General features: G+C 47.6%; 1 protein-coding gene across 3 annotated transcripts in view; it reads right to left on the minus strand.

Moving 5' to 3' along the window:
- The window catches only part of inka2 (inka box actin regulator 2), a 72,982-nt gene extending 70,917 nt beyond the window's left edge, over positions 1 to 2,065 (minus strand). For 2 of the 3 annotated variants that reach the window (XR_015081669.1, XM_086011034.1), the window contains exon 1: positions 1,624 to 2,065. Coding sequence is in view for 1 of the 3 variants with exons in the window: in XM_086011034.1 (XP_085867160.1) it covers positions 1,624 to 1,659 (36 nt within the window). In the remaining 2 variants the exon portion in view is untranslated. Of the gene's footprint in view, positions 1 to 23; positions 233 to 1,623 lie in introns of those variants that run through there. The other variant, XM_086011035.1, reaches the window with a different exon arrangement.
- Between the last annotated feature and the right edge of the window lie 20,341 nt (positions 2,066 to 22,406).

The following is a 22,406-nucleotide window of genomic DNA, read 5'->3' on the forward strand; positions in this document are numbered from 1 at the left end:
GCCTCTCCCGTTTATAATCTTACCTCTTGTTTAATTGACAATAGGGTACCTGGTTTCCTGCATATTAGTTTTCCCTTGCGCAGGCCCAGCCCCCACGACTCAGTGGGACGAATGAAGCCCCTTTCAAAAGGAGCTGTGTTTTATTAATAAGGGCCTGTTGATTGACACGGAGTCTGGTGACAAAGCAAGCCTATCAAAGGGTGGCCATATGTTGGATGGGTGTCGCTTGCTTGATCCAGTTAATCAGCACCTCAAGGTGGGCTCACGTTTTTTTTTGAAAAAAATGGAATAACATGACAAGTGACAAGACTTTAATAAACATCAATGTTTCACAGAGTCCCGTCTGCTTCTATATCAATCAGATAGAGCTTTCATTGTTTCGATGATTAAAATCTCCGACTATGACTCCGGGTTCAGGCTGAATGTGCTGTCAATCTGCATTGTCCAAGTATACTTTGTCTGGACACTTTATTTGAAAGTTTCCTGCATTCTGCAAACGGTTGAATTAAGACGAATTGAAAATGAGGGGAGGGGGAAAAAATCACTGGTTTGGATGTGAGCTGATTGTTTTAATTCAATGAGGGCGGTTGCAGGTTTAATTCTGAGTGTGTGTGTGTTTGTGTGCTTCTCCCACAGTCGGGCAGCTGAGAATGAAAACAGACTGTTGGAATATTAAAATATTTACACAGCAATGCTTTTATTCCGAGTGCTTCTTCGACAGAAAACAAGCGTGTGGAAATTATATATACACATCATTCTCAACAGGGCAGTTTTTAAACAATTTTTTTTTAGCACAATTGCGGACTGCAATGCAAAAATAAACACCCCGCAGGTAAGAATTTCGGAGTCTCGGCTAATAATAAACGGGATCGGATTCACTGCTTGCTCGTAATTCAACGACTCTGGGCATTGTCCAAAGTCTTGGTTCATTTGGAACGAAGCCACACTCCCTTTCCCTCAGTCCCCTCAATCTGAGCAGGGTTAATTACCCCCTGGTTTGGGTCCCCCCACCTTCAGCCCTGGTATTTTATTTTGGGGGGGGTGGGCTTTTTCCAGCTATTGAGACAGCCAGCCTCCTCGACCTTCGTGTGAGTAGGGACACTGGAGGGAATGGGTGGATGGGGAGGGTAGAGAGAGACAGAGAGAAAGGGAGAGATCCCACCCACCGCACTAGACAACACACACACACAACAAAAGTAACACGAAATCCTGCAAAGTGTTAATTTAAACACAAGGAACACACGCCTCCCCCACAAAAAGAACAAGTGTTAACGAGCTAAGTGCATTAATTCCCATTTTGACTAGATAATCCTGAAAAATGAATTATATTTGCAGATTTATAATAGAATTCATATTCATTTGCGGTTTAATTCGGGGCAGATGGAACGATTGCAATTTCCACATTCTGACTGACACCTCCTCACAATCTATTATCCCCCCCCCCTTAAGTAATTAAATAAAAGGAGACGGGGAGTCAATAGCCTAATATTTGATATATAAATAGAGGCTCATTCTCACAGCACACAGTGGATAACTTCACATCCACCGCCCACATTAGTGTGGGATGCAAAAAAAAAGACCCCACACAAAACAAGCTCCCGAATCATCGAATAGACCCCTTACCAGTTCTTGCTTCAGGCGACGCAGACTGTTGTCCATGATTCCTTTATGGTCGGCGCTGATGTTTTAAAACAACAAAAAAGTTAGACGGTTAAAAATCTGCGGCCGAAAGAATTGAACACACTCCACGTGTGTCCATCAGGAAGAGAGTGCTGGCCTCCAGTCAGTCGGCTGCCTGTCTCTGCCAGCGAGTCTGACTGAGACAGAATGGGAGGGCTGGTATGCAATTGAGAGGGTTGTCTTTTCATAGACCCACTTATGCTTGGTCGAGTCTGTACAGTGTAAGTGTTTGGTATCGTATTACCCTATCCTCAGCACTGACCTATTGATTATTTGCTCAGCTTTTGCCTACATTCTCCCTCTATTATTTCCTCCTTCTCCTGACTCGGCAGTCATTTTATCTCCTTGTTATTATCATAATATGTATGCAGTATTTTTAGAGCCAGTCCCCCACGCCCCACCGCCTCAGCGACAGTGTTTTCGGTCCCGCCACAAACTCAGTTCCCCAGCCATTGATTCCATCCCAACTGTCTGAGGCTGACCCACACTGTTCGCAACCTTGGTGTCATGTTCGACCCTGAAATGAGCTTCCGACCACATGTTCACGCCACAACTAAGACCCCCTATTTCCACCTCTGTAACATCGCCCGCCTCCGCCCTTGCCTCAGCTCATCTGCTGCTGAAACCCTCATCCATGCCTTTGTTACCTCTGGACTTGACTATTCCAACGCACTCCTGGCCGGCCTCCCACATTCCACCCTATGTAAACTTGAGGTCATCCAAAACTCTGCTGCCCGTGTCCTAACTCGCACCAAGTCCCGTTCGCCCATCACCCCTGTGCTCGCTGACCTACACTGGCTCCCGGTTAAGCAACGCCTCGATTTAAAAATTCTCATCCTTGTTTTCAAATCCCTCCATGGCCCTCACCCCTCCCTAATCTCCTTCAGTCCCACAACCCTCTGAGATCTCTGCGCTCCTCTAATTCTGCCCTCTTGAGCATCCCTGATTATAATCGCTCCACCATTGGTGGCCGTGCCTTCAGCTGCCTTGGCCCTAAGCTCTGGAATTCCCTCCCTAAACCTCTCCGCCTCACTACCTCTCTTTCCTCCTTTAAGTCGCTCCTTAAAACCTACCTCTTTGACCAAGCTTTTGGTCATCTGTCCTAATATCTCCTTATGTGGCACGGTGTCAAATTTTGTTTTTTAACGCTGCTGTGAAGCACCTTTGGATGTTTTACTATATTAAAGGCGTTATATACAAGTTGTTGTTGTTGTTGCTGAAATGGAGCTCACTTTCTGCCTGTCCAGCGGTTTCCTTTCTGGCTCTGAAGCCACTTCTTCACACAAAGGGTGGTGGAAATCCGGAACTGTCTCCCCCAAAAAGCTGTTGAGCCTGGGGGGTCAATTGAACATTTCCAAACCTGAGATGGATAGATTTTTGTTAGGCAAAGATATTTAGGGATATGGAACCAAGGCGGAGTTAAGATACAGATCAGCCATGATCTAATTGAATGGCAGAACAAGCTCGAGGGGCTGAATGGCCTCCTCCTGTCCCTATGTTCCTCTGTTCCATTGTACACAGGGGCAATGTTATCCGGAGTAAAGGGGTAATATACGCCTTATTCTGTACTATAGACAGAAACAGTATTACTAGGAGTAAAGGGATGTTATAATCATTATTTTGCTTCAAACCATCCTTGAAATTTGCAAGGGGGACTCTACAACAGACATTTCATTTCACAGTGAATGGAACATTAATTTTTGACAACTGCTGTCAGTGTAACTGAATGTATGTTAATAATGAATGAGCCTTGTTAGCAGCGTGGCTCCTTATTATAATCTCTTCACAATCGGCGCCTCATGTGCGTAAGACTGAGCCACGGCTTCGCAAACAATTGTAATTCATTAGTCTGACTATTGTGTTGTGTAAAACCCACACCCGATTTCAGCTCCAGCGATATTAAGCACACTACCGCGAGCTTCAACTACTGCACCAAGACCTGGAGAACATCCAGGCTTGCGCTCATAAGGGGCAAGTAACATTTGTGCCACACAAGTGCCAGGCAATGACCATCTCCAACAAGAGAGAATCTAACCACCGCCCCTTGACATCGCCGAATCCCCCAATCATCAAAATCCCGGGGGTTGCTACTGAGCAAATACTCAACTGGACCAGCCACATAAATGACGTGGCTACAAGAGCAGGTCAGAGGCTAGGTATTCTGCGGTGTGTGTCTCACCTCCCAACTCCCCAAAGCCTCTCCACCATCTACAAGGCACAAGTCAGGAGTGTGATGGAATACTCTCCACTTGCCTGGATGAGTGCAGCTCCAACAACACTCAAGAAGCTCAACACCATCCAGGACAAAGCAGTCCGCTTGATCGGCACCCCATCCACCACCTTAAACATTCACTCCCTCCACCACCGGTGCACCGTGGCTGCAGTGTGTACCATCTACAAGATGCACTGCAGCAACTCGCCAAGGCTTCTTCGGCAGCACCTCTCAAACCCGCGACCTCTTCCACCTAGATGGACAAGGGCAGCAGGCGCATGGGAACACCATCACCTCCATGTTCCCCTCCAAGTTACTGTCCCGACTTGGAGATTTACCGCTGTTCTTTCATCATCCCTGGGTCAAAATCCTGGAACTCCCTCCCTACCAACACTGCGGGAGCACCTTCACCACACGGACTGCAGCGGTTCAAGAAGGCGGCTCACCATAACGCAGATAAACTGCATACAATCAAAATATCCTGTCAGAAAGAGGAAGGATTGACGGCACAATCATTACAATATATATACTGGCAGTGTGTAAACATTCTACAGGCTGAATGGTCATATATTTTGATACATGTTTGTGTTTTAGTGGATCGGGGCAGTTACGTGGGGATGCAAGTGGTCCAGAATTAACTTTGGAGCCCAGGGCCCCAAGACTTGCTTTTCTATGGCGTCTTTCATGACCTCAGGATGACCCAAAGCGCTTTACAGCCAATGAAGTTCTTTTGAAAGTGTAGTCACTGTGGTAATGTAGGAAATGCGGCAGCCAATTTGCGCACAGCAAGCTCCCACAAACAGCAATGTGACGATGACTGGATAATCTCTTTTAGCTATGTTGGTTGAGTAGTCTTCGAATAGTGGCCGTGGGACCTTTTACATCCACCTGAGAGGGCAGACGGGGCCTCGGTTTAACGTCTCATCCGGAAGACGGCACCTCCGACAGTGCAGCACTCCCTCAGCACTGGGAGTGTCAGCCTAGATTTTGTGCTCAAGTCTCTGGTTAATGTGGTCTTCTGGACTAGTTTTGATTAACTTGAGGGATCGGGGCTAGGGCAGGAAAGTGGAGTTGAGGTAGAAGATTAGCCATGATCTTATTGAATGACTATGATCTTAAGGCCTACTCCTGCTCCTATCTCTTATGTTATGTTCTTATTGGTGTGGAATTTTCCAGATTTTCCCCCTAATTAGCCTTGTTTTTATGATCTGATTTTTCCTCTCTCCGAGACCATATGACAACAACAACAACTTGTATTTATATAGAGCCTTTAACGTAGTAAAACATCCCAAGGCGCTTCACAGGAGCGATTATCAAACAAAATTTGACACCGATCCACATAAGGATAAATTAGGGCAGGTGACCAAATGCTTGATCAAAGAGTTTTAAGGAGCGTCTTAAAGGAGGATAGAGAGGTAGCGAGGCGGAGAGGTTGAGGCAGGGAATTCCAGAGCTTAGGGCCTAGGCAACAGAAGGCACGGCCACCAATGGTTGAGCGATTATAATCAGGGATGCTCAAGAGGGCAGAATTAGAGGAGCGCAGAGATCTCGGGGGGGTTGTGAGGCTGGAGGAGATTACAGAGATAGGGAGGGGCGAGGCCATGGAGGGATTCAAAAACAAGGATGAGAATTTTGAAATCGAGGCACTGCTTAACCGGGAGCCGATGTAGGTCAGCGAGCACAGGGGTGATGGGTGAACGGGACTTGGTGCGAGTTAGGACACGGGCAGCCGAGTTTTGGATGACCTCAAGTTTACGTAGGGTAGAATGTGGGAGGCCAGCCAGGAGTGCGTTGGAATAGTCAAGTCTAGAGGTAACAAAGGCATGGATGAGAGTTTCAGCAGCGGATGAGCTGAGGCAGGGTGGAGACGGGCGATGTTACGGAGGTGGAAGTAGGCGGTCTTTGTTATGCCGCGGACATGTGGTCGGAAGCTCATTTCAGGGTCAAATATGACACCATGTCCGATATTTTTATAACTAAGAAACCAAAGTAGTGGAAGAATTTTTTTTTTAAAACACCAATTTTTTTAATGCCCCTGTGATTTTTCTCCCGGGTGTTGCTAGAAGCCCTGTGCTGGAGATTAATCTTTAATTCCTGGAGACTGCAGGGCAATCTCTGGAGGGTTGGCAACCCTCAGTGGGTGGGAAAGGATTGGTCAGCAGTGGTCCTGGTGGAAGTGAGGAGAGGGGAATCCCAGCTGGGGGGGGGGGGGCGTTGTGAGACGCTGGGGGGTCCCATCACCTAATTCCAATCTTATATTTCTCATAGTCCTGCCCGATTTTGAGCGGGGTCATGGAAGAGAATTCCCCCCCAGCCCCCACCCCCCTTGAGTGTGACCTCATGAGGGACACATGTTGGATGGAATACTTCTATACACGGATAGCTTGCAGAAACAATGACATAGAATTCACAGCACAGAAACAGGCCATTCGGCCCAACTGGTCCGTGCCGGTGTTTATGCTCCACACGAGCCTCCTCCCACCCCTCTTCATCTCACCCCATCAGCAGATCCTTCTATTCCTTAATAACAACAGAAAACGCTGGAAAAACTCAGCAGGCCAGGCAACATCCGTGGAGAGAGAAACAGAGTCAACGTCTCGGGTCAAAACCCTTCTACAGAACCCTGCTATTCCCTTCTCCCTCATGTGCTTATCTAGTCTCCCCTTAAATGCATCAATGCTATTCGTCTCAACTACGCCCTGTGGGAGTGCGTTCCACATTCTCTGGGTAAAGAAGTTTCTCCCGAATTCTTTAGTGGATTTATTCGTGACTCTCTTATAGTTATGGCCCCTGATGGAACAGGTTTCCTCTGTAAATTTAGGTGCAGTAAAGTTCAGACCAACAGACAATAGCCACAAGCACACCTCCTCAAAAATGACCAAGGGATTTAGTTAAAGTCTACAATTTTTGTTATTCCATGGAGTCCTTTAGCTTGTATTTTATAAGACCCTTGTAGCTGCCATCTTCTGGCCAATTCATGCTTTACAGGGATGTGCATCTCCAACAGCGCAGATGCTCTGATTCCATTTACACAGGTATTCCTAAATTCTCCTCCCCTTCGGATCCACGCTGGGGTTTAGGATTTTAAGTTTTTTTTAAAAATTGTAATTTTTTATTACAACGGAGAAATTAGTTTCTCAGGGCCAGAATGTCAGTTTAGCAGTCGATACACTGTTAAAACCCCAGTTACATAGAAACATAGAAGATAGGAGCAGGAGTAGGCCATTCGGCCCCTCGAGCCTGTTCTGCCATTTAATGAGATCGTGGCTGATCATCCAAATTCAGTACCCTGTCCCTGCTTTCTCCCCATATCCCTTGATCCCTTTAGCATTAAGAAATATATCTAACTCCTTCTTGAATATATTTAATGAATTGGCCTCAACTGCCTTCTGTGGTAGAGAATTCCACAGGTTCACCACTCTCTGGGTGAAGAAATTCCTCCTCATCTCAGTCCTAAATGGCTTACCCCTTATCCTTAGACTGTGACCCCTGGTACTGGACTCCCTCGCCATCGGGAACATCCTTCCTGCATCTAGTCTGTCTAGTCCTGTTAGAATTTTATAAGTTTCAATGAGATCCCCTCTCATTCTTCTAAACTCCAGTGAATATAAACCTAATCGACCCAATCTCTCCTCATACGTCGTTCTTGCCATCCCAGGTATCAGTCTGGTGTTACATCTAATCCAACAAGGCTCAACTTTTAATGAGGTATTTAACAATGATATTACCGCAGAAAAGCCCAAGTTTTCGTCAGTTTCACTGATTGTGGTCTATGGGGGGCGGGGGTGGGGGTGGGGGAGGGGGCGGGGGTGGGGGAGGGGGGTGTCCACAGCGCAGCCAGTGTCAGAGCAGTGAGTGACTGACCGCAACTTCAGGATTTCCGCCTGTAGATGCGCACGCGCTAAATCCTGAAGTTGCGCTCGGTTTCAGAGGGGTAATGACTACGAATGCTGTTAGTTGGCCGTCATTACCCAACCGCAAATTCCGGGCCAATGTCTCCAGTGAGACAGAGGAGGGAGAGAGGAATGTTATGCTGAGTGAGCAGGGCAGAGACTGGGGCCTCTGTGACAAGTGGCTCTCCTCCTGACCCCGAAACACTGCTTCACCGTCCGGTCAGGAGTGTGATGGATGGGTGCAGCCGTAACAATGCCCGAGAAGCTCGGAGACATCCAGGCCAAAGCGGGTTGCTTGATCAGCACCTCTGCCTTTGCACTCAATATCCACCCCCTCCACCACCGGCGCACCGTGGCTGCAGTATGTACAGGATGGCACTTCATCAACTCACCAAGCTTACTTCAACAGCAACACTCTCTCCCCTGTGGCCTCTACCCCCAGTGAGGACAAGGGCAGCAATGTCATGGGAACACCATCATCTGCAAATTTCTCTCCAAGTCACACACTATCCTGACTTTTTTTAATTCATTCTCGGGATGTGGGCTTCGTTGACAGGGCCAGCATTTATTGCCCATCCCTAATTGCCCTTGAGAAGGTGGTGGTGAGCCGCCTTCTTGAACCGCTGCAGTCCGTGTGGTGAAAGTGCTCCCACAGTGCTGTTAGGGAGGGAGTTCCAGGATTTTGACCCAGCGACGATGAAGGATCGGCGATATATTTCCAAGTCAGGATGGTGTGTGACTTGAGGGGAACTTGGAGGTGGTGGTGTTCCCAAGCGCCTGCTGCCCTTGTCCTTCTAGGTGGAAGAGGTCGCGGGTTTGGGAGGTGCTGCCGAAGAAGCCTTGGTGAGTTGCTGCAGTACAACTTGGACAATATATCGCTGTTCCTTCATAGTTGCTGAGCCAATATCCAGGAACTCCCTACCTAACACCATCGTGGGAGCACCTTCAGCGCACAGACTGCAGTGTTCAAGAAGAAGGCTCACCACCACCTTCTCAAGAGACACTAGAGATGGGCAATCAATGCCAGCCTTACCAGCGCTGCCCAAATCCTGAGATCAACTCGAAAGGAGTATGTTAAGCATTTACAAGTTAATATCCTAAATTCTAGTCTCTGACCCGATAGTATAAATCCAGGACAATATATACACAGAGCCAAAAAGGTATGTTCACATATCCTGCTTTTCCCAGTGGAGATCCCGGGTCGAAGGGCGAGTGGGCTGGAGAATCGGTGAACCCATCTGGTAGCCCTCTCTCCTCTCCTCTCATCGAGTGCAGCTCCCTGCTTGAAGTGCGGGACGGGTGAACTTACCCTAAAAAGAAAAAAACTGCAAGTGCTGGAAATCAGAAGATGCAGGAAGTGTGTGGCAGGTGGGCGAGAACCTGGAGAGAAACATAGGCCTAGAAATTCAGTTGGCTGCACCAGCCGTTAGCGCCTTAGGAGGAGTAGATCTCGAGCGCTAGGCGCTTAGCGCCCGGGCGCAGCGCGATCTGCGCCTCGCCCCAACTTCAGTAGACATTTAGCGCCGGCGCAAAGTCATTGCGCGCGCTCATCTGCGCGCGCAGATCATGACGTCATTTCGTCGTGCAACGCCCTTTGTGCGCCCGGAACCGGAACTTCACTCGCGCCGCCCCATTGTGCGCCTGGCGGCCCAAACGACTGTGAAGTGGAACGGTACACAGCTGAGGCAGGCCGCGGGGAGCGCAAATTAAAGGGCACTCCTGCAGTAGAGAAGGCAGCCGTTTTGCAACACTTTGTGAGAGACAAAGATGGTGGTGGTGGTGGTGGTGGTGGTGTTGTTGTTGTTGTTGTTGTGCCGGTACCACATAACAAACTGATGGAGAGAAGCCCTCCCCAACAACATAAATACAGCAGTCTCGGCCTTTTAAAAAAACAAAGCCACCCTCCCCCTTTAAGAGCTCACCGGAGCCAGAGTGTCTGCCGTCAATCAGCAGCTCGCCGCACCTGCCCTGCGCCCAACTTCCGGTGTTAGCGCCCGGGCCGCCGGCTTAGCGCCTAATGATAGTCGTGCATCGCCTGTTTTTGCGCAGCAGCAACCTCTTAGGGCGATGCGACTGAATATCGGCGAAGGGGGCTCGACTTTGCGCCGGGCGCAAACTTTAGCGGCCGCCCGACTTTACCGCCCCAAAAGTGGCTATACTGAATTTCTAGGGCATAGAAACATAGAAGATAGGAGCAGGAGTAGGCCATTCGGCCCCTCGAGCCTGCTCCGCCATTTAATGAGATCATGGCTGATCATCCAAATTCAGTACCCTGTCCCTGCCTTCTCCCCATATCCCTTGATCCCTTTAGCCTTAAGAAATATATCTAAGGATATCTAAGGGAAAAGAGGGGTCAACATTTTGGGCTGGGACCTTTTGCCAGATAGGTGCACCGATTGAAACATTAAACCGAGGCCCCGTCTGCTCTCTCGAGTGGATGTAAAAGATCCCACGGCCACTGTTTCGAAGAGCAGGGGAGTTATCCCCGGTGTCCTGGGACCAATATTTATCCCTCAATCAACATCACTGGAAAAAAAAACAAATTATCTGGTTATTATCACATTGCTGTTTGTGGGAGCTTGCTGGGTGCGAATTGGCTGCCGCGTTTCTTACATTACAACAGTGACCACACTTCAAAAAGTACTTTATTGGCTGTGAAGTGTGTTGGGACGTCCTGAGGCCGTGAAAACGCGCTGTAGAAATGCAAGTCTTTCGTTTTTATCTTTCTAGTTCTCTAAGCGTTAAGCTTTTTACTGGCGCAATAGGTTGGAGAAATCTGCCCTCGAGGAAGAGGCTGCATTAACCTACATTTCCTTTTACATTGCGATCTTCATACTTTTTTTTTAAAAACGCTGTCTAACAAGCCTGCAGCAGTTCGTGCATGAACTGGGAGCAATTTAAGAATTCCAGTGAGACAATGCGTGGCTTTTGCTGTCTTTCACATCTGTTTTTTTGACTTTTATACAGGTGTGATTTTGCTGCTCCTTGCTGTGTGGACTGGGGGCTCCCAACCCTCCAGGATTGCCCTGGAGACTCCAGGAATCAAAGATTAAACTCCTGCGAGCAACCCGTGAGAAACATATAACAGCCTTTAAAAATATATATTGTTCCCGTGGTCCTTGAACACGTTTGTTTATTTGTTATAAAAATCATAGAATGATACAGCACAGAGGAGGCCATTCGGCCCACCGTGCCTGTGTCGGCTCTTTGAAAGAGCTCTCCAATTAGTCCCACTCCCCCCTGCTCGTTCCCCAATGATTTTTCCAGACAATGATTTTCCACAGTGAAGGGGCTAGATCCACAACACTGGACATCACCAAGGTTGAAAAGGTGAAGAAGTACAAAGCAAGAAAGCCTTGCATTTCGACAACACCGTTCACAACCTCAGGACATGCCATTGCTTTGCAGCCAACGAGGTGCAGTCACTCTTGTAATGTCGCAGCCAATTTGTGCACAGCAAGGTCCCACAAACAGCAATGTGATTGAGGGATAAGTATTGGCCAGGACACCAGAGAGAACTCCCCTGCTCATCTTAGAAACAGTGCCTATCAGGTCTTTGGCATCTACCTGAAAGAGCAGACATCTCACCTGAAAGACAGCACCTCCGACACTCAGTACTGGCACTGGAGCATCAGCTGGGTTGGGATAACATCTCTGGAGTGAGGACTTTGAACTCACAATCTTCATGACTGAGAAGGCAAGAGTGCTACCCACTGAGCCACAGCTGACACCGAGCGACAATGTGACGCCAAGCGTGAGTTTTAAAGGCTTTAGCCTGAAGATTGTACGAGGAAAGGGAGCATGGGATTGGAAATGAGCCCAGCTGATAGCAGATTGTGATCCCTCATACAGGCATGGTGCGCCAATAACAAAATAAATTCCCGACACTGAATTTAAAATGAATAAAATGCCAGAATAATTCTGTCATTAATAAATTGGAGCATTGTGCCATACAAAGGATGTCTAGCAATGAATTACGTGTCAAATAAGATGGTTATTGATTGCACTGTTTGCATAATAACAGACAAGTTGCCAGTTTATTGATGAATTCTTTGTTCGAAGATGAAGTTATGCGAACTGGAAAATTGTACAATAAATCACCCCATTCATGGCCTAATGAATATTGTGGCATCTCTAAGGCGCCCCATTATTTCACTCACCACCTCTCGTTGACCTCCAACCTGCCTTGTAAATGATGTTGAGCTAAGGCACATGAGAGTGTTTGACAGGATGAACTGCCCTGGAATTCTAGCGATCTGTAAACAGAAATGCTGAGTACCGTTTTGCTATGTTTAAACTCTCCGGTTCTTTATATCATCAAGGAGAAGTCAATGGTTCATATTTCCAGACAAGAATGCCTTCTTTAGATAAGCGAGAACCTGCATTTATACAGCGCCTTTCACGTCCTGACAGAGTCCCGAATCGCTTCACAGCCAATGAAGTACCGTTGAAGTGTCGTCTCTGTTCTTTGCTAGGGCAACACAGCAGGCAATCGCACACAGCAAGGCTCCCCAAACAGTCTGAAATAAATGGCCAGATAATCTGCTTTAGTGATGTTGGTTGAGGGATAAGTGTTAATGCCAGGACACTGGGGAGAACGTCCCTGCTCTTGCTCAAACAGTGGAATCTAATAATGGATGGGGGGGAGGGGTTGTGGAGGATCCGAATTCTGGCCTCTTCTAGAACACACCTACCTGTGTATTTGCAGGGCTCTGGGGAAAGAGAGGGGGGGGGGGGGAGTGGGACTAATTGGAGAGCTCGTTCAAAGAGCTGGCACAGGCACAATGGGCCGAATGGCCTCTTTCTGTGGTTTTAATCCACGATTATAATCGCACCACCATTGGCGGCCGTGCCTTCAGCTGCCTGGGCCCTAAAACTCTGGAATTCCCTCCCTAAACGTCTCCGCCTCTCTACCTCTCTCTCCTCCTTTAAGACGCTCCTTAAAACCTGCCTCTGTGACCGAGCTTCTGCTCCTCTGTCCTAATATCTCCTGGAGTGGCTCGGTGTCAAATATTGTTTGCTAATCGCTGCTGTGAAGCACCTTGGGAGGGTTTATTATATAAAAGGTGCTATATAAATGCAAGTTGTTGTTGAATGTTCTTGGTGCCCAGGGCCCCAAGAATTCTTAAAGAAAGGACTTGCATTTCTCTAGCACCTTTCACAAACTCAGGACTCTCAAAGCGCTTTACAGCCAATGAAGTACTTTTTGAAGTGTAGTCACTGTTGTAATGTAGGAAACGCGGCAGCCAATTTGTGCACAGTGAGCTCCCACAAACAGCAATGAGATAAATGACCAGATCATCTGTTTTAACGATCTTCTTCCACTTTGTATCTTTAAGGTGGGACTCTCCCCCTCCCTCTCGCAGAGTTGATGCTGGTAGTCTTGCCCACTCCCCATGCCTGCGGGCACTATCCCTCCTACTTAGAGGGTTAATCATGGTTCCTACTTTTCCTGTGATGATTCATAGAATGATACAGCACCGAAGGAGGCCATTCGGCCCATCGTGTCTGTGCTGCATTATGGGTGCGATAGTGTAGTGGTGATATTACTGGACTATTAATCCAGAATCCTGGACTATTACTCCAGAGTATATGAGTTCAAATCCAAGTATGAGAGCGTGAGAATTGGCATTCAGTTAAAAAATCTGGAAATGAAAAGCTGGCACAGGTAGAACGTCCCAAATCCGGCAACCTCGGGACCGAGGCCGAGCCGGTTTTCGTGATTTTCCAGACTTCGGAACGTGTTTCTGATGTCCGAAGTCCAGGAAACGCCCGAGCCCAGGTGGCAATATTTCCGGACTTTGGACATCAGAAACACGTGCCGAGTTCGGGAATGCCTGGGCCCAGGTTGCGCTATTTCCGTTTTTTTTGGTAAGCCTCCTTCAGGGTGTCCAGATTCCGGAACATTTTATGGATTCTGGACGACCCTGTCACCAATCATCCCGGAGTCCGGATTCAGGAACGCCGGATTTGGGACGCTCAATCTGTATCTGTAAAAGTGACCATGAAGCCGCCGGACTGTGTTAAAAACCCATCTGCTTCACTGTTGACCTTTAGGGAGGGAAAGCTGCCGTCCTTACCCGGTCTGGGCCTATATGTGACTCCAGTCCCACACCAACCTGGTTGACTCTTAACTGCCCTCTGAAATGGCCGCGCACTCCACCGCCACCTTCTCAGGGCAACTAGGGATAGACAATAAATGCTGGCCTTGCCAGCGATGCCCACATCCCGAGAATTAATCTATATATATAAAAGGATTGATCTGTCTGTCTGTCTGTCTATCTGTCTGTCTGTCTATCTGTCTGTCTGTCTGTCCTTCGGTGTGTCTGTCCGGCTATACACTCGAAAGTTATAGAGCGTACCTACGCGTGCGTTACGTCCAAAGAAAGCTTACCATTCCAGGACGGTCGTAAGTGTATTTACTTTTTGGTCGGACAAAAATTGTTCGCGCGTTATGCAAAAAACCTTCAAAATTAAACTCATTATCTGCTAATTAGCATTGATTGACTGACGTCAAGGTCGACCAATCCTGTGCCATCATGATTGACCAATCCTACAGTTCAGTCACCTGATGGTTGGCCAATCGGTGTGTGTGTGGGCGGGACTAATCGTTTTCATCTCAGGGATCTGGCAGCCATTGCTTCAACTACTTCCAGCTCAAAATCTGCTAATCCAGCTTCGAAAAAGTTAGTATCTCTTTTAAAAATAACATAAGATTTACCAAAAACGTTTTATGAGTACTTTCACTTTCATCTTTCAAGGTATTAAAAGGTAGAAATGTTGCCCGGCAGCAGATTCACAGAGGGACAGAGAGACAGGCCCGAAAGCCTGGGACTCGATTTAAAATGTTGCCCGGCAGCAGATTCACAGAGGGACAGAGAGACAGGCCCGAAAGCCTGGGACTCGATTTAAACTGCCTGGCCCAAAACAGCCCTGGCAACGCGGGGCTCCCCCAGCTAGTATAAAAATAAATGGCTTAATTGTCCAGCACCATTCACAGCTGGATGTGGTTAATGGTGATATTCTTCGCTCTCCCCACCACCCCCCTGTTAATGCTAGCACTCTCCCCCCTTCCCGAACCCCAAAACCCGCATGTGAAAACATCTTCTCTACGTCTACCCTATCAAACCCTATCATAATCTTAAAGATCTCTATCAGGTCACCCCTCAACCTCCTCTTTTTTTATATAGAATGACACAGAATATACAGCACAGAAACAGGCCATTCGGCCCAACTGGTCCATGCCGGTGTTTATGCTCCACACGAGCTTCCTCCCACCCCTCTTCATCTCACTCTATCAGCATATCTTTCGATCCCTTTCTCCCTCATGTGTTTATCCAGCTTCCCCTTGAATGCATCTATACTATTCGCCTCAACCACTCCCTGTGGCAGCGAGTTCCACATTCTCACCACTCTCTGGGTAAAGAAGTTCTCCTGAATTCCCTATTGGATTTATTTGTGACTATCTTATATTTATGGCCCCTAGTTCTGGTCTCGCCTGCAAGTGGAAATATCTTCTCCCCGTCTATCCTATCAAACCCATTCATTATCTTAAAGACCTCGATCAGGCCACCCCTCAGCTTTCTGTTTTCTAGAGAAAAGAGCCCCAGCCTGTTCAATCATTCCTGATTGTTATAACCTCTCAGTTCTGGCATGAATCTAGTAAAGCTTTTTTGCACCTTCCCCAGAGCCTCTATATAAAAAGAAAGACTTGCATTTCTATAGCACCTTTCACAATCACCAGACGTCCCAAAGCACTTTACAGCCAATGAAATACTTTTTGAAGTGTAGTCACTGTTGTAATGTAGGAAAGGCAGGTGCCAATTTATGCACAGCAAGATCCCACAAACAGCTTCTCTTCTTAGGCAGTCCCTCGAAACCGAGGATGACTTGCTTCCACATTAAAAATGAGTTTTTGGGTGGCTGATGATTCCAATGTGGGACCTACAGTCACTGTCACAGGTGGGGCAGACGGTGGTTGAAGGGGCGGGTGGGTGGGGTGCTTGGGTTGACGTGCGCTTCTTGCGTTGCCTGCGCTTGGCTTCTGTTTGCTCCCGGCGAAGAGACTCGAGGTGTTCGGCGCCTTCCTCCACTTTGTGCAGTCTTGGGCCAGGGATTCCCGGGTGTCGGTGGGGATGTTGTACTTTTTCAAAGAAGCTTTGAGGGTGTCCTTGAAGCATTTCCTCTGCCAACCTGCAGCTCTCTTGCTGTGTCGGAGCTCCGAGTAGAGCGCTTGTTTTGGGAGTTTTGTATCGGGCATACGGACAATGTGACCCATCCATCGGAGCTGATCGAGCGTGGTCAAAGCTTCGATGCTGGGGATGTTGGCCTGAGCGAGAACACTGACGTTGGTGCGCCTATCCTGCCAATGGATTTGCAGGATCTTGTGGAGGCAGCATTGGTGGTACCTCTCCAGTGCTTTGAGGTGCCTGCTGTACATGGTCCATGTCTCTGAGGCATACAGCAGGGCAGGTATCACTGCTGCCCTGTAGACCATGAGCTTAGTGTCGGGTTTGAGGTCCTGGTCTTCAAACACTCTCTTCCTCAGGCGACCAAAAGCTGCACTGGCACACTGAAGGCGGTGTTGGACTTCCTCATCGATGTTTGCCCTTGTTGACAGTAGGCTCCCGAAGTATGGAAAGTGGTCCACGTTGTCCAAGGCCTTGTCGTGGATTTTGATAATCGAGGGGCAGTACTGTGTGGCGGGGACAGGTTGGCAGAGGACCTTTGTCTTACGGATGTTTAGTGTAAGGCCCATGCTCTCTTACGCTTCGGTGAAGGTGTTGACGATGGTTTGGAGTTCGACCTCCGAGTGAGTGCAGACACAAGCGTCGTCTGCATACTGTAATTCGACGACAGAGGATGGGACGACCTTGGAACTGGACTGGAGGTGACGGAGGTTGAACAGTTTCCCATTTGTTCTGTAAATTAGCTCCACTCCAGCGGGGAGCTTACTGAGGGCGAGATGGAGCATTGCAGCCAGGAAGATCGAGAAGAGTGTTGGTGCAATGACACAGCCTTGCTTGACCCCGGTGAATTGGGTCTGTGGTGGAACCGTTGGTCAGGATCACAGCTTGCATGTTGTTGTGAAGCAGGCGGAGGATGGTGACAAACTTTTGAGGGCACATCCGACAGTGCAGCACTCCCTCAGTACTGCACTGGTAGTGTCAGCCTAGACTTTTGTGCTCAAGTCTCTGGAGTGGGGACTTGAACCCACAACCTTCTGACTCAGAGGCGAGAGTGCCACCCACTGGGGAGTCCTCCCTGGCTGCCGCGTTTCCTACATTACAACAGTGACTACACTTCAAAAAGTACTTCATTGGCTTTAAGGTGGTGAAAGGTGCTATATAAATGCAAGTCTTACTTTATTTTGATGAAATCCAGAATCTCATTGAGGAGGCATCAGTTGCACTGGATGGGTCTGGGTCGATCTTCTCATGAGATTTGTGTAGTGTATGTGCCTTTAAGAGCCCCCTGTGTACTGTAATGCCGGTAATGGCCACTCGGGCTATATAAGCCTGTATATTGTGTTGTATCAGTTAGTTCCCCTCCAGACTTTGTTCAGTAAACACCTGTGAAACCAACTCCTGTCTTCAGTGTCTCTATTAACAAACGGACACAACAGTGGCGACGAATTGGAAACGGACTTACCTGCAATTCGGCAGCACCTCAAGGACATCGATTCCTCTGGCGTCCAAAGTCGAAGAAAAGCAAGAAAAAGAAAAAGCTGTGGTTTCACCAGCTAGCTGAGCTGGTGGCAGGTACTGCAATAATCCTTCCTGGGCGTCGGGCTGGGGCTCCAGCGGCTGGCTCTGCAGCGAGGCCAAGCAGCGAAGACGGAGGCAAGCAGTAACAGACGGGGAGGGAGCACTCGGGAGACGGCCGGCGCTGCAAGCAGGTCGGCGTTCAGACCTAGCAGAGAGAGTCCGGCGGGAACGAGTCTCCACCTGTAAATAAATAAATAAAAAGAAGGGAAACCCGCGGAAAACAGCGTTGTCATCGGCAGCAGCGGCGGGGAAGCGCGGGAAGCGCCATATCTTTTCTACAGAAAAGAAAGAAAAGCACAGGAAGCGCCATTTTTTTCCAGGATGCCTAAGGCTGGCAATATTGATGCTTTTGATAACGATATAGAGGATTGGACCACATATGTGGAAAGAGTGGAGGTATATTGCACCGCAAATGGAATAGAAAATGAAAAAAAAGCGTCAGTACTTCTAAATCTAATGGGCGCAAAGACATACGGGCTGTTACGAAACTTAATCACTCCAGCCAAACCAAAGGACAAGAATTTTAAAGAAATTGTTGATACCCTACAGGAGCACTTAAACCCAACACCGCTGCTGATAGCGGAACGATTCAAATTCTTCAAGAGGAATCAACACAAGAATGAAAGTAACGCTGATTACCTCACCGAATTAAGAAAGCTATCAAAGCACTGCCAATTCGGGGCAGGACTAGCAGATTATCTTCGAGACAAATTCGTCTGAGGCCTCCTAAGTGAAGGAACACAGAAAAGGCTGCTTTCTGAGAAAGATTTAACACTGGACAAGGCTTTCAGTATGGCTGTATCATACGAAGCAGCCGCAAGAGGAGCTGCAGAGATACAACAAAAGACACAGGACTTCGGCACCCATGAAATGACACAGGGTTTCGAGAGATGTTATCGCTGCGGCAGATCCACCCATGACCAGAGGGACTGCTGGTTCAAGGACAAAGCATGCAGGCAATGCGGAAAGATTGGACACATTGCACGGGTATGCCGATCTGGACAAAAAAAATCCACGGACAGGGAAAATAAAATCAATAAAGAAAAGTACAGAAAGGTACAAATGATGACGGACAGTAGCTCCGAAGACCAGAAGAGCGATAGCGACTCCGAAAACAAGAGACTAAGCTGTCTCAAATTACATAATGTAATTGCCAAAGAAGATTACCAGGCCATTTGGGTTACCCTCACGATAGCAGGGTCCCCAGTTAAAATGGAGCTAGATACAGGATCAGCTCTGACCGTCATAAATCGATGGGATTACGAGCGGCTATTTCCGCCTATACCTTTAAAAGACACATCCATTATCTTGAAAACATATACGGGGCAGAAAGTATACCCCAAAGGAAAAATAAGGGTGCCTGTTGTATACAACGGCAAGGAAATACAAAAGTTGTATTTATACGTTCTACAAGATGGTGGTCCACCGCTGTTGGGACGTGAATGGATCAGGAAAATACGTTTAGACTGGCACTCCATTCAGGCACTGACGGTGACCAGTAAGGAAAAAAGTGATGATGATGTCATACCTGAATGATTAAAAGACATCTTGGCCAACACCAAAGAAGTATTTCAAGAGAAACTAGGAACCTTGAAAGGCATCACCGCCTCAATAAAAGTGGAAGATGCGGCAATTCCCAAGTATTTTAAGGCAAGACCGGTGCCATACGCAATTCGTCCAGCAGCCGAGGCAGAGCTGGAGAATTTGGAAAAGGCAGGCATTATCCAAAATAGATTGGAGCGAGTGGGCAACACCCATTGTCCCAGTCATGAAGAAAACGTTGAATAATGATAAATCTGAAGAACAGAGAAAAATTCGCATCTGTGGAGACTTCAAGGTGACTGTAAACCCGGTCCTTCACACAGTACAGTATCCTCTTCCGAGGATAGAAGATATTTTCGCCTCACTATCCGGAGGGAAACGTTTCACAAAAATTGACTTGGCACAGGCATATCTACAGATGGAGGTTGAAGAGGCCTCTAAAAAGTATCTCACGATAAATACACACAAAGGCCTGTACCAGTACAATCGACTGGTTTTCGGAGTAGCATCCGCTCCAGCTATCTGGCAAAGAGCTATGGAGCAAGTCCTCCAAGGGATTCCGGGGACTCAATGCTACCTAGACGACATCCTTGTAACAGGAGAAAATGACAACGAGCACCTTGCCAATTTGGAGCAGGTGCTCACTAGGCTGAGAGAACGGGGCCTACGAGCAAATCGCCCCAAGTGCGAATTTTTCCAGAATCAAATATCATATTGTGGCCACATAATTAATAAGGAAGGGTTGCATAAGTCACCTGAAAAAATTGAAGCGGTCATAAAAGCCCCAGCACCTGAAAATGTTTCACAATTAAGGTCGTTCCTGGGTTTAATAAATTACTATCATAAATTTTTACCGAACTTATCAGCTCTTCTGCACCCTCTTAATGAACAGCTACAAACAGGAGTAATTTGGAAATGGAGCGAAGACTGTAAACGTGCCTTCCATAAATGCAAAGACTTAATCACATCCAAAGAAGTTTTGGCTCATTACAACCCATCACTGCCAATCAGACTGGCGTGCGATGCATCCCCTTACGGCGTAGGAGCCGTATTATCGCATAAATTCCCTGATGGCTCGGAACGGCCGATAGCTTTTGCGTCACGCTCATTGAACTCAGCTGAGCGTAACTATGACCAAATCGACAGGGAAGCACTCAGCCTGGTATGGGGAGTGAAGAAATTCAACCATTACCTACACGGACAAATATTTACCTTGTTGACTGACCATCAACCCCTCATCTCCATATTCAACCCTAAAAAGGGTGTTCCCATTATGACAGCGCAAAGGCTACAGAGGTGGTCCCTTTTTCTAGGGGCACACCAATATAACATAGAATACAAAGGATCAAAACAGCATGGGAATGCTGACGGTTTATCGCGCCTACCGTTGCCAACGGTAGAAGAGGCACCTACCGTAGACCCAGTGGAGATTTTCCACTCTACCATAGTCGAATGTCTACCAGTAACAAATTCTGCCATTGAAAGGGAAACTAGAAATGACCCGACTCTCTCACGAGTCTACGATTTAACAGTGAAGGGATGGCCAGCACATGGCGAACCACTGTTGCCAGCATTCTCGCAAAGAAGAGAACAGCTGTCAGTGTGCCGAGGAACCTTGATGTGTGGATCCAGAGTGGTGATTCCACCCAAACTCCAGGATAAAGTTCTAAAGGAGCTTCACGAGGGACATCTGGGTGGAGTGGAAATGAAGAACCTAGCCAGGGCGTTTGTATGGTGGCCAGGTATCGATGGGGACATCGAAGAAATGACCAAGAGCTGCCTAGGATGCCAGAAGGTCCAAAACGCTCCACCACAAGCCCCTCTACATCCATGGGAGTGGCCCTCATCTCCCTGGCAAAGGGTACACATCGACTTTGCTGGTCCATTTATGGACTCAATGTTCTTAATCGCGGTTGATGCACACTCCAAGTGGCCGGAGGTAATAAAGATGTCCTCCACCACCACGGAAAAAACCATCACAGTATTAAGGACCATATTTGCCAGGAATGGGCTGCCTGAACAGATCTGTTCTGATAATGGACTGCAATTTGTGTCCGAATAATTCAGGAAGTTCTTAAAAAACAATGGGGTTAAGCACTACACGTCCGCCCCATACCATCCCGCCACCAATGGATTGGCTGAAAGGTTTGTCCAGACCTTCAAGAAGGCCATAAAGGCCATGGGTAATGAAGACATAAAACTTCAGCATAAGGTGGATAACTTCTTGTTTGCATACAGGAATGCAACACATATGGTTACAAACCAAACTCCCGCATGATGTTCTTCAATAGAAGCCTAAGATGCCGGCTGGATTTGTTCTAGCCAAACATCAGAAGGGACGTGGAGAACCGGTAATTTCAAGGCATGAATGAAAGGCCTACTAGAACCTTCCAGATAGGTCAACAAGTTTTGGCCCGGGACTACCGTACCGAGAAATGGCAGCCTGGAACTATCTGCACACGACTAGGGCCACTGATGTATACCGTGGACATTGGAGAAAGCATAATAAGGCGCCATGCTGACCAAATCATAGAGTCATCCGAAAAGGGACAACCTACACCACAACTCTATACGCCTAATGATGAAGTAGAGATACCCATAGTATCTACCTCCGATCCGGTGATACTGGAACCCGATGAACCCGACACTGGCATTCAAGCCGAGTCAGCCTTGCCAAAAGAACCTACTACACCACCAGAAACTACTAACCACCGAGGCGTTATCCGGACCGAGTCAGGAAGCCTCCAGAGAGACTGACTTATAATTGATTAACTGCAGCAATGTGTAGATTATTTTTCTTGTAACATGTAATTAATGATTACTTAAAATATTATGTACTGGTTGGCTAAAAGGGGAGGAATTGTAGTGTATGTGCCTTTAAGAGCCCCCTGTGTACTGTAATGCCGGTAATGGCCACTCGGGCTATATAAGCCTGTATATTGTGTTGTATCAGTTAGTTCCCCTCCAGACTTTGTTCAGTAAACACCTGTGAAACCAACTCCTGTCTTCAGTGTCTCTATTAACAAACGGACACAACAGTTTGCTCCCCTCTCTCTCTCTCCAAGATCTCAGCTCTGATTTAAGCTCTGAACCTTTATAAAACACTAGTTCAGCCCCAACTGGAGTATTGTGTTCAATTCTGGGCACCACACTTTAGATAGGATGTGAAGGCCTTAGAGAGAGTGCAGAAAAGATTTATGAGAATGGTTACAGGGATGAGGGACTTCAGTTACGTGGATGGACTGGAGAAGCTGGGGTTGTTCTCCTTAGAGCAGAGAAGGTTGAGAGGAGATTTGATAGAGGTGTTCAAAA

The sequence above is a fragment of the Somniosus microcephalus genome, chromosome 18 (genome assembly GCF_052327205.1).
Source record: "Somniosus microcephalus isolate GS21.2 chromosome 18, FLI_Smic_1.0, whole genome shotgun sequence".
NCBI lineage: Eukaryota > Metazoa > Chordata > Chondrichthyes > Squaliformes > Somniosidae > Somniosus > Somniosus microcephalus.